The following is a 14,335-nucleotide window of genomic DNA, read 5'->3' on the forward strand; positions in this document are numbered from 1 at the left end:
CAGAAAATGTTGTGCTATTTCTGGCCCAGACGTTCTCCCTTATATGTATATGTGTATATATATACACATGTACACACATATATGTATATGTGTGTATATATATATGTAGTACACACAGATTTAGTTTAAGTGATTGTTCCACTTAGGACAGACTCAATATCATGGAATCATAAAGTAGTTTGGGTCAGAAGGGACCTCCAAAGCTCATCTAATTCAACCCCCTGCCATAAGCAGGGACATGTTCAACCAGATCAGGTTGCTCAGAGCCCCGTCCAGCCTGGCCTTGAACTTTTGCAGGGATGGGGTGTCTACCACCTCTCTGGGCAACGGGCCAGGGTTTTACCACCCTCATTGTAGAAAATTTCTTCCTCGCATCTAGCCTGAATATCTGAAGTGCCCTAAAGCTGTAATGATAGATGTAATCTGAGAACAAATTGCAACAACTAGATGCTGGTGTAGGCAACTTAATGCTTTAAAAATAGACAAACGTGTTGTCTGGGTCTGGTATATACATCCCACCAAATGCAGAGAATAAGAATACACAAGAAGCGGCTTCCTCCTTCAGAGGCTGGTTTGTCCATTTTTGTATTTTTTCATACATCATGAAGACTATTTTGATCTGCCAGGTACTGATGGCTGACGGAGATATTTTTTGTATGCTTCTCTGTAAAGAAATAACACCTTTTCACACTTACCTGGATTGGTTTTCTAAAATATGTAAATTAAATGGCTGGGAGGAGTAAGGTGGGACATTAGTCTGTAACAGCTGTCATAGTATCTGTTTTCCAGGTTGCAGGAGTATGATTATTAAATTGGGTATAGGGGTACTAAACCAAAATCAAATATGCTTTTTCTATATGCGTGCTTGCATTCTTTGGAAATGGAAGGGAGGATCCTATTTTTAAAGTGTTTACAATTATTTTCTAAAATGACAAAATAGTGAAGCTATCATGTATGTTGCTACAGTGCGTAAAGAATTGACCACCTGCATTTTTAGAATGTTGCTGTTCATCTTTTTATATTCTGAAATACCTTTTTTCCAGAAACAAATGGACATCAATGCTGCTGTTCAAGCTTTGCTTCAGTCAAATGCTGCACTGCAGATGGAGGTAATATATTTCAATGTATTTACATTGTCATATAGGGTATGCAATTATTATTCTATTCCTTGAGGACAGAACAGGGCTTCTTTAAAATGGCTTAATTTAAAATGAATCATGGATAGCAAGTCATTACTGTAGAATTTAATTAAACGAGCCAGGATTCATATGACATAACTGAAATGAAGTTAAGAAAAACAGAAGCATTTCTACTCTCTTGTCATGGTTGGCAGCAATGGAAATGTATTGACTGTCACACATAGTGGACTGTATCTGTTCAGTCACAGATAATGATAGTGGCACTTAGGCCTTGATCCAAAAAATACTGACATATATGCAAGTGTGTGGTCCCATTGATTGCAAGAAAATTCCCTGCATGGGTGAAGTCAAACACATTTGCATATATTTTCTAGGTTAAGCCTACAAGTAGATTTCACTGTTCAAAATCTGAAACTGTTACGTATACTTTAAAAATGCACTATTTTTTTTTCTTTTTTCCTCTATTCACATTTTTATGTCATGTCATAATGACATATTTGAATGATCTTAATCTGCCTGTAACTTCACTTCTCTGAAAATTTTAATAAAATTTACTAATTTTGTAATTGGAATATGTTATTCCTACCCTGTCTCATATGGCGGATTGCATGCGTTATAAATACTTTGCTTCTGTCTGGCTACTCAATGGCCATTTGACTTCTACTGCATATACTGTTGTGACACTTCTTTGTGGTAACATGTTTGCTAATGGCCCTTGGCAGAAATACCAGAATACTGAAGTAACTTTACTAGATCACAGTACAGAGATATTCAAAACGCTGCACTACCTTAGCAATTTACTGCACAGCATCAAGAACCCCCTTGGCACACGGGATAACCCAGCACGCATCTGCAGGGATTTGCTTAACTGTGAACGGAAAGTGGCAGATGGTAAGTGTTCATTTCCATTGAAACTTGAACACAACTAGGCTTTCAAATGTGTTGCTTCCAAATGTTACTTTCTACACCAAAATTCTAATGTGTAGTGTTTTTTATTATATTCTGTTGCGGTGTGCCTGTCACAGCTATCTTTATTTTACCTTTATTTAAGATAAAATTTCTGAATTGTAAATATCAAAGTATGTAGTTATGTAATATTATAGAGATATTAGACACAGATTATATATATAAGTAAACAAAAGTGTCCAGAAAATTTGTAACTGAATCCAATTTTGTGATTAAAAGTTTCCCAAGTATTTATAGCTAATCTTCAGTGAATTTTTTCGTGGATCAGTTCCTAGATTCCTAATGAAAACGTTGTATACAGCACACTACTGCTGTCATATACACTGACAGTTGTATCCCAGAAGAACTTGAATCAATATTTCAAACCAGAAATAATTATTTAAATCTGGAATATCAATACTGTGACAATTGAGTTTGAGTGGCTAATAAAAAAATTAATACCTGGGAATATTCCTATTACCAGTTATTAGCAGTAACAAGCTAAGGAGGAAATGGGAAATGAAGTTAAGAAGTTACAGGGAAATCACAATTCTGTGGCATATATAAGGATGGATCAATTCTTTAAGACTCAAGTAGGGATGAGCCTAACCCTTGTTAGAACTGTGCTCTCCTAAATAAATCCCAGTCCTTTAGGGCCACAAGGTCACTGACACAGACCTCCACTTCAGAGGATTACACACACCCATATAAATTGTAGACCACAGTCTCACCCGTATTTAACCATAAATTAGAGAAAGCTAAATCCTCACATAATTTGGACGTGTCCTGTTTCTTTGATCGGATCAAATCCCGTGGATTCACAATGGCAAAGACTCCTTATTACCATCACTAGAATATGTCATGTAGAAGTGTCTGATGGGAGAAAGTGGAGAAAGAAAGGATCTTCAAGATGCCATGAGAGCAAGAGAATTTAGATTGATATTTTACATCTTGAATGTATTCTCTGTATAAAGCCAAGACCAAATCAATTTAAAAAAAAAAAGGTTAAGTTTTAATACAGAGAGAGCAAACTGGAAATACCATTTGTTCTCACTATTAAGCTGTACAAAGACAAAACATTTTTGAAACTATGACAGTATTCAGAAGTCGTTGTATATGTAGTTAGAATTGAATGGTTATGATAATTTTGCTCAGTATCTTTTACTAGTTGAATTATAAAAGTGAAAAGACTTTGACATTCCTTTTCATTTACTAGTGAAGCTATGGAGGTAATATATATAATACTTGTCAAAAGGATGAATATTTTAACAGATTCTTTAGTAACAATGTTTTGTTTTTATTTTCCATCTGGGATTACATATTAATAGGAAAATACTGGATTGACCCAAATATTGGATGTCCTTCTGATGCCATTGAAGTTTTCTGCAACTTCACTGCAGGTGGTCAGACATGTTTGACGCCGCTGTCTGTGACAAAGGTACGTATTGCTTCCAGAGAGACTGGATCTGTGCTGGAACTCTGAACAAATGAACACTTATTTACTTAACTCAGTAAGAGAAGTTAGATTTCAGGGCCTTTTAAATGTGCACCTTTGTGGAAGAACACGTCACATAATCTGTTACCGAAGTTGCTTAACCAACCTCATAGCCTTTTATGAGGACATAACCAGGTGGATAGATGATGGCAAAGCAGTGGACGTGGTCTACCTTGATTTCAGTAAAGCATTTGACACCGTCTCCCACAGCATCCTCGCTGCTAAACTGAGGAACTGTGGTCTGGACGGTCAGGTAGTGAGGTGCACTGTGAACTGGCTGATGGAAAGAAGCCACAGAGTCGTGGTCAATGGGGCAGAGTCTAGTTGGAGGCCTGTATGGTGTGTATGGAGGCCTAGTGGAGTGCCTTAAGGGTTGGTACTGGGACCAGTACTATTCAATATATTAATCAATGACTTGGATGAGGGAGTAGAGTGCACTGTCAGCAAGTTTGCTGGTGACACCAAGCTGGGAGGAGTGGCTGACACACCAGAGGGCTGTGCTGCCATCCAGCGAGACCTGGACAGGCTGGAGAGTTGGGCAGGGAGAATTTAATGAAATATAACAAGGGCAAGTGTAGAGTCTTGCATCTGGGCAGGAACAACCCCAGATTCCAGTATAAATTGGGGAATGACCTATTAGAGAGCAGTGTAGGGGAAAGGGACCTGGGGGTCCTGGTGGACAGCAGGATGACCATGAGCCAGCACTGTGCCCTTGTGGCCAAGAAGGCCAATGGCATCCTGGGGTGTATTAGAAGGGGGGTGGTTAGTAGGTTGAGAGAGGTTCTCCTTCCCCTCTACTCTGCCTTGGTGAGACCGCATCTGGAATATTGTGTCCAGTTCTGGGCCCCCCAGTTCAAGAAGGACAGGGAACTGCTGGAGAGAGTCCAGTGCAGGGCCACAAAGATGATTAATGGAGTGGAGCATCTCCCTTATGAGGAAAGGCTGAGGGAGCTGGGTCTCTTTAGCTTGGAGAAGAGGAGGCTGAGGGGTGACCTCATTAATGTTTATAAATATGTAAAGAGTGAGTGTCACGAGGATGGAGCCAGGCTCTTCTCGGTGACAACCAATGATAGGACAAGAGGCAATCAGTACAAACTGGAACACAGGAGGTTCCACTTAAATATGAGGAGAAACTACTTCTCAGTGAGGGTAACAGAGCACTGGAACAGGCTGCCCAGGGAGGTTGTGGATTCTCCTTCTCTGGAGACATTCAAAACCCACCTGGACGCCTTCCTGTGTAACCTCACCTAGGTGTTCCTGCTCCGGGAGGGGGATTTCACTAGATGATCTTTTGAGGTCCCTTCCAATCCCTAACATTCTGTGATTCTGTAACAGATTTTCTGGAGACAGTATATGTTAGTGTAACTCTCCCTCCGTTCATTTACTCACCTTCCATGCTGATAGAAATTGTTTTGTTTTGCTTTATACTTTTCTATAAAAGGCATAAAAATAAGCCTGAAATGCTTCTAAGCTACATTAGTAACTCATCACTCAGGGCAGCTGAGTGCGGAGATGCTGAAATCATTGCAATGGGAAGATGATTATGACTTGTTTTCACAGAATCACAGAATGTTAGGGATTGGAAGGGACCTCAAAAGATCATCTAGTCCAATCCCCCTGCCAGAGCAGGAACACCTAGGTGAGGTTACACAGGAAGGCGTCCAGGCGGGTTTTGAATATTTCCAGAGAAGGAGAATCCACAACCTCCCTGGGCAGCCTGTTCCAGTGTTCCGTCACCCTCACTGAGAAGAAGTTTCTTCTCAAATTCAAGTGGAACCTCTTGTGTTCCAGCTTGAACCCATTACCCCTTGTCTTACTGTTGGTTGTCACCGAGAAGAGCCTGGCTCCATCCCCGTGACACCCACCCTTTTATATATTTATAAACATTAATGAGGTCACCCCTCAGTCTCCTCTTCTCCAAACTAAAGAGACCCAGCTCCCTCAGCCTTTCCTCATAAGGGAGATGCTCCACTCCCTTCATCATCTTTGTGGCCCTGCGCTGGACTCTCTCCAGCAGTTCCCTGTCCTTCTTGAACTGAGGGGCCCAGAACTGGACACAATATTCCAGATGAGGTCCAGATGAGGAATTTTCAACACTTAGCTACTTTTAAAAGCCATTAGGCAGAGACTGGTTTCCTTTGTATCAGTACTCCATGCTCCTCTTTACATCTAGTCCTTAAACCCGCGGAAATAGAAATCTTATATTTGTTGAGTTTTGTATATACACTGTAGTCATTGAAAAGCATCAGAAATACCATAAAGTTCCCACACGCATTCCTACGTTTGGAAGATCCCTGAATACGATCTAGTCTTGGAGAAACTCTTGTTGAGTAATGAGTATATTTTCTGTCTAAAATCAAAGTATGCTTACGTATTTTTTGATTTTTAGTGGAACGTAGGTGTTCCCAGAACCTGTGGTCTAAGAAGACTAAACAGCAGAATTACGTGGCTGCAGTTAAACCACTGCTGCTGCTAATATCTTCGTTTGAATCACAAAATCATTTGTTTCAGTTTCCTTATTTAAAAATAGTGTTTTCTGCCCAGCTGTGTTTCAACAATCTTGTAAGCATTAACAAATGTTTATATTTAAGCTTTGAACATGTCCTATGAAAGCTTCCGTTTACAGTAATCACTATAATAAAACCTAACAGCTCTCCTGAAAAATACAAGTCCTGCTCTTTGGCATTGGCCCCAATGTATAAACATGTATATGTGCTCCCATGCCCGAACACCACAGACTTATGTGTCAGTCAGTTTGCATTGCTGTGGTCATTCAGCGTAGCCCAGCTCTAAGTCTAATGATGCATTTCTCTTGGAACTTAGCTGGAGTTTGACGTTGGAAAAGTGCAGATGAACTTCCTTCATTTACTCAGCTCAGAAGCAACCCACAGCATCACAGTTCATTGCCTGAACACACCAATATGGAGATTAAGTAAAGCAAGTGGCCAGAAAACGTCTGTTAGCTTCAAAGGATGGAATGGTCAAATATTTAAAGCAAATGCGCTACTTGAACCGAAGGTGCTCATGGATGAATGCATGGTAAATACTTCTTAGCACTAGCATTATTAAAACCAAAATGGAGTTACTGTTAGACATTATTAACTTTCTGCAAATAAATAACAATCATTTTGATTCACATCCCTTAAACCTTACTTCCTACATAGTTCTGCATATGTCTCTATATGCCATTCTCAGGCCCATCCCAGCCTCAGGCAATGTTACAATGTTATTTTATAAATTTTATGAGATATCAATTTTTTGCTGAGGTTTTTAAAGGATTAGAATAATCAATACAAGGTTCATGACAAGAATGCAGCTCTCATTCCCTGTGATTATTCTTCAAAGACAAAGTCATTCAAGTGCCTGTAGATTTCATAACCTGAGACCTACTGTTTGGATTCGGAGGTGAAATTTAGCAAGAGACTTGAGAGTCTACGTGAGCCCAGGACTGCTTGCAAAGTCACAGGCGCTCTGCTCTGAGCTGTGTCTGCATCCACTCCCACTGGATTCTGGGCTGAGCTTTCCTGCAGTTACAGTTCTGCCATGAGTGCCCATGGTATTGTATAGGAGAAATGGCATTTGTTAAATTACACATTTCTTTGAGGAGAATAAATATTTCTGTGCACTTCTCCTCTCGCTCTTTAAGCACAATTTCCATTTGTTTTGAAGCTCATCTTTTATAGGAATTTAATATTCTGCTTGTGTGTGTTGCAGATAGAAGATGGCAGCTGGCACAAGACACAGTTCTTTTTTCACACTCAGGACACGAACCAGCTTCCAGTTGTTCAAGTTAATGCGCTTCCTCATCTCAAACCAGGACAGCAGCACTTCATAGAAAGTGGTTCAGTGTGCTTCCTTTAAGGTTTCTGTCCTGTTTATTTGCATCAACATGGAATTGCTGCATAGATTGCATGCAAAAGTAATGATCCATTGCAGACAAAATTACTAGGAAACTGAAGAATCATTTTAAAGTGTTGGTTAAAGAACCTCAGGAAGAAAAATACTTCCTCCTAAGGAGAAATGGCATTGAGAAAGGACTATAACAATTTTCACAAAGTATTAAAAAAAAAAAAAGAATTGGTTGGTGCTTTCTTGCATAATTGCCTGGAACAGTATCTGAACATGGAATATTTCAGGACCTCTCGTGTTCCTAGCAATCCCTTTAACAGCACTGCAAAAAATCCCCCAACATCCTGAGGAAAGCTGGAGACATACAATATTAAGGAGCAATACTGGCTAATGCTCCCAAATGTGCAATAGCTTATATATGAAAAGTGAATTATGCCACAGTACAATACGTCGTCTTAAACATTGTTTTATTGTAGTCCTTTTTGGACACACACATCTTAACAGATGGCACACTACCTCTTCTGTGTTTCCTGTCCATGTTGCCTTGGTGCTCTTCATGTAACACAAGGTGCTTGTGGCCTTATCAGAGATTGAGTCCCTTTTTATTTTTCAGACTGTATGTGCTGGTTACATCAGGATTTGTTTCTGTTGTAAAGGTACTTATTTTAAGTCGTTGGTCACATACTTCACTACAATGAAAACATTATTTATATGGATTTCTTGTTTAAAATATTTTTATGTACTGTTGTGGAAATGGTATATGAGACAGCACATTGTATATGATGCATATAGTCAGAACAGTTAGCCTTACAGCCATTGTAAAAATTGTTGTAGAAGAGCTACCTACAGTAGTTTTGGGTTTTAGATTCTGTATTTCAGTTAACATTTTGAATACTAAAGGCATCTTAAGATGATATATTGTGTATATATTTTGTAACTTGTGAAAAAAAAATCTACTACAGCGTATCTTCTGAATGGCTGCTGTTAAATTATAATTAGCATTGCATCAACCTAGAAATTCCACTTTTTGCATTATTAGGTCATTTCAGTTTTTTAAATTAAGCCTAAAATGTTCAATCGTCATTTTTTATTAAAACAACAACAACAACAAAACATTAGGGAAAGCAGTCTTTATAACGATATGTCTCTATTACCAATCCAAAGTCTGCTCAGTAGTACACAGCAAGATGATATCAGACTATATGGGAGAGAAGGGGAGTGTTCAAACACCTTGTTTAACTGTCTTGATCCCCAGGAAACCATACTTAGCAAGGTATAATAAATTAAGCTTCCAAGCTCTCTGTTTGTCTTTTACTATTCTGTTTCGTATTGTACAGTTCGTTCTTAGTAATGATGAGAATCCTCTAGAAGGGTGCTTGTTAGGTCGCAGTGCTTGCTTTACTAAGGGGAAATGCACACGCTTCGTGCCACGGAATACTGCGAGAGTGACCACCTTTACTTTTACAAGGTAATGTACACATATATCCACACATTTTACATTTCCTATCAAAGCATCAGTTTTGTTCCCTGTGAGCAAATCTGATAAAACTAGCAGAATTATGGACTGCCAATAAAGGTTAGAGAAAATTTCTCACTTTTTGCGTTTTCGTGGTCGTTACAGTCTGACAGGATCGCATGTCATTTGCTCTTAGTTTGCCTGCGGAGCTGATGTTCCGAAAAATTATTTTTTTGTAGGAAAGACACCTTTTAGAAAATATTCTACTTCATTTATATTTTTGTTAGTGTCATTGCCCTATTTTTGGAAATTCTTTGTAGCCTTTATTTATAGTTTATCTTAGCGTGTCCCAGAAATTATGCATTTTAAAATCGTAGCATTCTAAGGCTGCTCAGATGTAAATGTCTGCATTTCTGTAATTAAGGCAAAAATGCACATCCCATGAAGCCAGCATAATGAACTTGTGCAGCAGGACGCTGGCAGATGACGATGTGCCACGTCGCTTGAGCTGGGGGTTGCCAGGAACGCCTGGCCGAAAGGATCCCGTTTGACAGAATACTGGTGTGTCGTGGTGCCTTCAGAAAGCCCCTTGCATTCAGACGTCCTCACTGGAGCAGCTGAAGGCATTTGCAAGAGCTCTCGCACAATTTTGTCCCACGACGTTAACAAGTACCTGTGCGCTGCAATTAATTTTCTGTGGTTTCTGATGTGGTTACCCTTAATTGTAGGGCAAGCCCTGAGCTGGATTACAAGCGGCCTCGTACCCCTTTTCCTTTTATTGCAGCTTTGCATGACTGAAAAGCCGTAGAACAGCCCCTGGGCAGCGGGGCTCCCTCGCGAGGCGGGTGTGAGCGCGCCGCTCGTCCCCGCGGCTCGGCAGGGCCAGGCCGCCCGCGGCCGGGAGCCGCCAGGCGGCGCCGCCGCCCCGGAAAGGCCGCTGGCGGGCCCGCCCCGGCCAGGCCCCGTCGGGCCCCGCGCGCGGCGGCGGCGCAGCCATGGCGGAGCAGGAGGGCCCGGGCGGGCACCAGCGGTCGGCGGGCGGGCGGAAGATGTCCCTGCAGAGGTAGGGGTGAGGGCAGGGGGCGGGAGCGCCTTCGGCTCTCTGCAAAGGCCCGCGGCCCCCGAGCCTCGCGGCAGGCCGGGCTTCGGGAGCGCCTCCGCGAAAACCCGGGGCCGCCCGGAGGGAAAGGCTGCGCCGGCCTCTCCTCAGGCGGCGCCGCGGCGGGCCTGCCCCGGGCTGGGCCTGCCCCGGGCCTCCCGCCCCGGGAGACGCTTCTGGGTGTCCGTGGGTCTGCGCGCGGGTGGCACGTGGCGGAGTTCCCTTGCTGAGTAGCTCCTGGCTCTGTTCTGCAGCGTGCGAAACGCTTTTTCTCTGCTTGTAGTGAATACGTGTTGCTGCCAGCAGGCACAGCCGCCCTCCTGTCAGGAGGCGGCACCGCCTGGTGCGGCCTTCGCGCCTCTGCCGGCAGCGAGCGGGGCGGGGAGAGGAGGGACCCTCTTTGGAGGTTTGGGTGCTTTCTGCAGTAGTTCAAAGTGGTGGGTTTGTGCTGTTCTTGAAAACTTTACTGGTGCGAGGGGAGGGCTATTTCTCTTGTACATTTGTTAAAATAAAGGAAAAGCTATGATTGTTCCAAGTAATATATCAATAACTTTTTCCTAAGAATAGGAGGAACATTTGTTGCAATAACCTAGTTAAAAAGCAGAAGATTGTATTTGTGGATGATTTTTAAAATAAAATAACATTTGTTAGCTATGTTCGCAAAGCTTACACGTTGTACCTCAGAGGTTCCGTGACTTGGGCATTTGCACTGCCAACAACCAGAAGTTTCGATGACGATATAATCATGCGTTTTCTGTTTCATTGAAGAACCAGATGCAGTGTTCAGGTTTTTGCGTGAATCCTGGACACTTATTTTCCATCTGCCTAAAACTAGGAGCATTATAAACCAGCATGGTATGATGTATGTTACAGGTAATGTAAATGGAGAAAAGCACTGGTACAGCCAGGCCACAAAGCATACACTGATATACCGCCGCTGTGCTTCCGACTCCGCATTTAGCGTGGGGTTTTTTTGCTTTCTTTCAAGCATCTATGCTGTGTTTTAATATAGGTAAGACCCCTGTATGTGTTAGGAGATATTCCCCATAGCTTGTTATTTTATCTGACACCTTATCTAATCAGAGTATTGTATTTTCTTTCTTTCAAGGTTTAGATAACTTTTCCTGGGAGTGCTGATTGATGGTAAAGTGCCTGATTGTTGAGTATGCACCTTCCCAGGCCAGTCAGGCACAAAGATGCCACTTCATTAAGAGATACTTTTTACTTCTTTCAGATGTGAAACGTGTAGTGAAGAGGAAGCTAAGTACAGATGCCCGCGATGCATGAAATATTCATGCAGGTATCTATTATCTGAATTAAACTGTGTTTTTTTCTTGTTTCTTTGGGGTTTTTTCCACTCATGTGAGTGGCTTATTAATGTTTTTCTTTTTCTCATTTCAGTCTGTTGTGCGTAAAGAAGCATAAACTTGCACAGAGCTGTAATGGAGTTAGGAATAAAACAGCATTTGTCTCTGTAAATGAATTTACTGACTTGAACCTTTTGAGTGGTAAGAACATTGCTTGTGCTTCTTAAAATTCATTGTTTTTACTAGGTTAGCACTATATTTTTCCTTGTTCTTTTTTTACCTTCAGATTATCGTTTCCTGGAAGATGTAGGAAGGACAGCTGATGCTGCTGCTCGACATCCTACTGTGCATAGTCCAACAACAAAAAAACTTGTAAGTTTTAAATTAGCATCTTGGTCTGTTGGAGGTAGGGTGGACTACCTTTAAATTCCCACTGAGGCAGTCCCAATTCAGATTATGTAATAGTAGTATAGACGGCTCTATCCAATTGCTGTAGAAGAACAGATTGCCAACACTGTACATTCTCAAAATTGATGTGTGACCGCTCTTGCTGTTTGATGATACGTGTGTGTTAAGAAAGCCTGAATGTTTCTTTCCACCTCCATGACCTTTTTGATTTTTAAGTACAAATTTCCAGGTAAACAGTGGATTTATTAATTGCCTAAAAATTTACATGCTTCCCCATATACTAAATGAAGGCAACTGGAGTTCTTCAAAGAATAAATCCAAGGAACAATTAAGTAAAAGCCAGCCTTGTAAGGGCAAGAGGGGATTTTTGTTGAAACTTCTCTGATTTGAGTAAAGCATTAGTGAGATCGCAGAAATATATGGTATTTCCTGAAAGTCCTGTGACGATGAACTGCAAAGACCAAGATCAAGAAGGAAAAAGAAAAACCCACAGAAAAACAAAATCTGCTCCAAAATACTTTGACTCATTGATGCATCACAGAAAGGCATCAGGGCTGTATTTTTTCCAGTCTTGCGAAGGTATCTTTAAATATAGCACTAAACTCAGTTGGAAAGAATTCATGTTAATGATAGGGTAAATTCAGAAGACTCCAGCTTTCTCTCAGGCTGAAGTTGTACTCCGTGTGTGTGTGTACTTAGCACCATGATGCCTTGAAAACGAGCACTGAAGAGGGTGAGATGCTACATACACAGGTAGCAGTTTATAGGCTGTGGTACTGAGCGTGTTTACAGGATGATATCCTTAGTGCCACCTCCCAGTCGGAATTTGTCAGAGTGGCTGAGATGGTGCTTGTGCATCCCTTCTGCTAGTGGGGCTGTTGCCCAAAAAACAGCTCCACAGGTGGGATTACACCCACTATGGCTTTCTGTGGCTTTCATGGTATGTTACGGAACTTTTTAGTGGTATGTTGTTTTTTAACCAAGGAAAAACTTCACCTGAAAATGTTTCAGATAGTTTCTAGGCTTACTTTATTAACTTCTTCATTCATGATGTTTTTTCAAAAGGTCAAAGTACTTCATTTAATGTGGCTTTTTCTACAATTTTCCCATTATTCCTGTCAGCATTACTCTTTTATTGTTTAATTTTCAGGTTTTGAATGTATTATTCATTTCTTTAAATTTGTTTTTATTTTTTGCTAGTTATATTGCTTGAGAAACAAAGCTCGAAAGTGTAATATTGACCTGAGAACGCTGCCCATTGGATTTACAAAAAGAAGAGAAAATTCAACCACCTTCAATTTCATGTGAGTCTTCAGTTGGTTAAAGTCAGCAGTATTTTGTTTTCACTGAATGCGTAATGAGAATCTGAATTCAGATCGATATCTTTGCTTATAAAATCTATTAGAAGCACGATTTTTTACAAAAGCTAGCTAGGTTTAATATTTTGTGCTGCAGGTTTTCATTTTTGAGGCTCTTTGAGCTGAGTTTAACAGCTTATGCAATTCATGCGTTATTTTTAAAAATACTAATATTGAGTAACAGGGAGAAGAATCAGTGCTGTTGTATTTTTGCATCTTTTAATTACCATTGAGTTTGTTGCTGGAAAAAGAAAGCACTTCTTTAAAGGTTTATGATAGAAGATTGATGTAGAACGATTGCAAAAATCCTTCTCTCTGAAAAGGCTGACTTTAGGTCTGAAGAGGTGTTTCCAATAAAGTTTTCTTGGTTGCATGCAATGTGAAAACCTGCCGTGCTGGAGGATGTGGATGCTTGGTAATGCACAGCTTAGAGACACAAGCCCAGACAGATACGAATTTAGGAAGAAGACTAAGAAGACTTTAAATGTTTTTCCCTTTATCCACTCTGTGAGTTTTCTTTGATATCCAGAGTTTGTATTTTACAGTATTTTCACAGTAAAAGTTTTAAAAAAAATACTAAGTATTTCATCATGGCAGGAAATGGGTCTAGTGTTCGGCTTGATGAGTTACTGGGAGCAGATATAAATTCCCTCTGAGCTCCTCACAGTAACCAGCTGTTAGTTTTGGTGGCAGGTTCAGCTCTCAGGATGCATTTTTCCGTCTCTCCTCCCAGGCATACAGGCTGTGATGGGAAGCAAGTGGCAGGTGGGGCTGAGCGGCCGCCAGGCGTCTCTCTCCGACCAAATAATAACAGCCTGATGAGCTGCTCAACAGGCTAAACTGCGTCATTTCGTCTGCAGCAAAAGCGTAGTTTTTTGGGTTTGCGCACATCTTAATTTTTAGCAGAACATAAGGCATAAAGTAGAAGTGTAATCTTTTAAAGCTGCACACCCTAACAGCTCTGCTAGAGAAAATGCAGAGTGGATCAATGGAAAGAAATCTGAGGCATTTTCCTGTCCCTCTCCCCCAAATGTATACATGACTGAGGCTCTCCCTTCAGAGCAGAGCAGGGGATATGCCCAGACCTGCCAGATGCCAATCATGTGAGCAGAGCCTGTCTGCCTCTGCACTGACTTTCTTGGTCCCGTGCTCTGCCTTTTACATATACCTTGTGCTACTCTCAAGAATCTCAGGTTTAGACCTGAGTTTAACTTCCATGGGTAATTTCCTTAATGTTGCAGGTAAGACAACGTAAATACCCTTAGGAGTAAGGAGTCTT

The 14,335-nt window shown here is 41.1% G+C and overlaps 2 protein-coding genes across 2 annotated transcripts in view; both read left to right on the forward strand.

The window, feature by feature from the left end:
• COL24A1 (collagen type XXIV alpha 1 chain) overlaps nucleotides 1-8,727 on the forward strand; it is a 144,167-nt gene extending 135,440 nt beyond the window's left edge. Inside the window, exons 56-60 of the mRNA XM_065656280.1 lie at nucleotides 1,044-1,109; nucleotides 1,862-2,030; nucleotides 3,413-3,522; nucleotides 6,403-6,618; nucleotides 7,294-8,727. Coding sequence (XP_065512352.1) covers nucleotides 1,044-1,109; nucleotides 1,862-2,030; nucleotides 3,413-3,522; nucleotides 6,403-6,618; nucleotides 7,294-7,440 — 708 coding nt within the window. The 3' untranslated portion in view covers nucleotides 7,441-8,727. The remainder of the gene's footprint in view (nucleotides 1-1,043; nucleotides 1,110-1,861; nucleotides 2,031-3,412; nucleotides 3,523-6,402; nucleotides 6,619-7,293) is intronic.
• Nucleotides 8,728-9,829: 1,102 nt separating this feature from the next.
• The window catches only part of ZNHIT6 (zinc finger HIT-type containing 6), a 30,976-nt gene continuing 26,470 nt past the window's right edge, over nucleotides 9,830-14,335 (forward strand). Inside the window, exons 1-5 of the mRNA XM_065656845.1 lie at nucleotides 9,830-9,947; nucleotides 11,218-11,283; nucleotides 11,385-11,491; nucleotides 11,577-11,662; nucleotides 12,899-13,002. Of these exons, the coding sequence (XP_065512917.1) occupies nucleotides 9,880-9,947; nucleotides 11,218-11,283; nucleotides 11,385-11,491; nucleotides 11,577-11,662; nucleotides 12,899-13,002 (431 nt within the window). The 5' untranslated portion in view covers nucleotides 9,830-9,879. The remainder of the gene's footprint in view (nucleotides 9,948-11,217; nucleotides 11,284-11,384; nucleotides 11,492-11,576; nucleotides 11,663-12,898; nucleotides 13,003-14,335) is intronic.

Source organism: Caloenas nicobarica, chromosome Z (assembly GCF_036013445.1).
Source record: "Caloenas nicobarica isolate bCalNic1 chromosome Z, bCalNic1.hap1, whole genome shotgun sequence".
Taxonomy (NCBI): domain Eukaryota; kingdom Metazoa; phylum Chordata; class Aves; order Columbiformes; family Columbidae; genus Caloenas; species Caloenas nicobarica.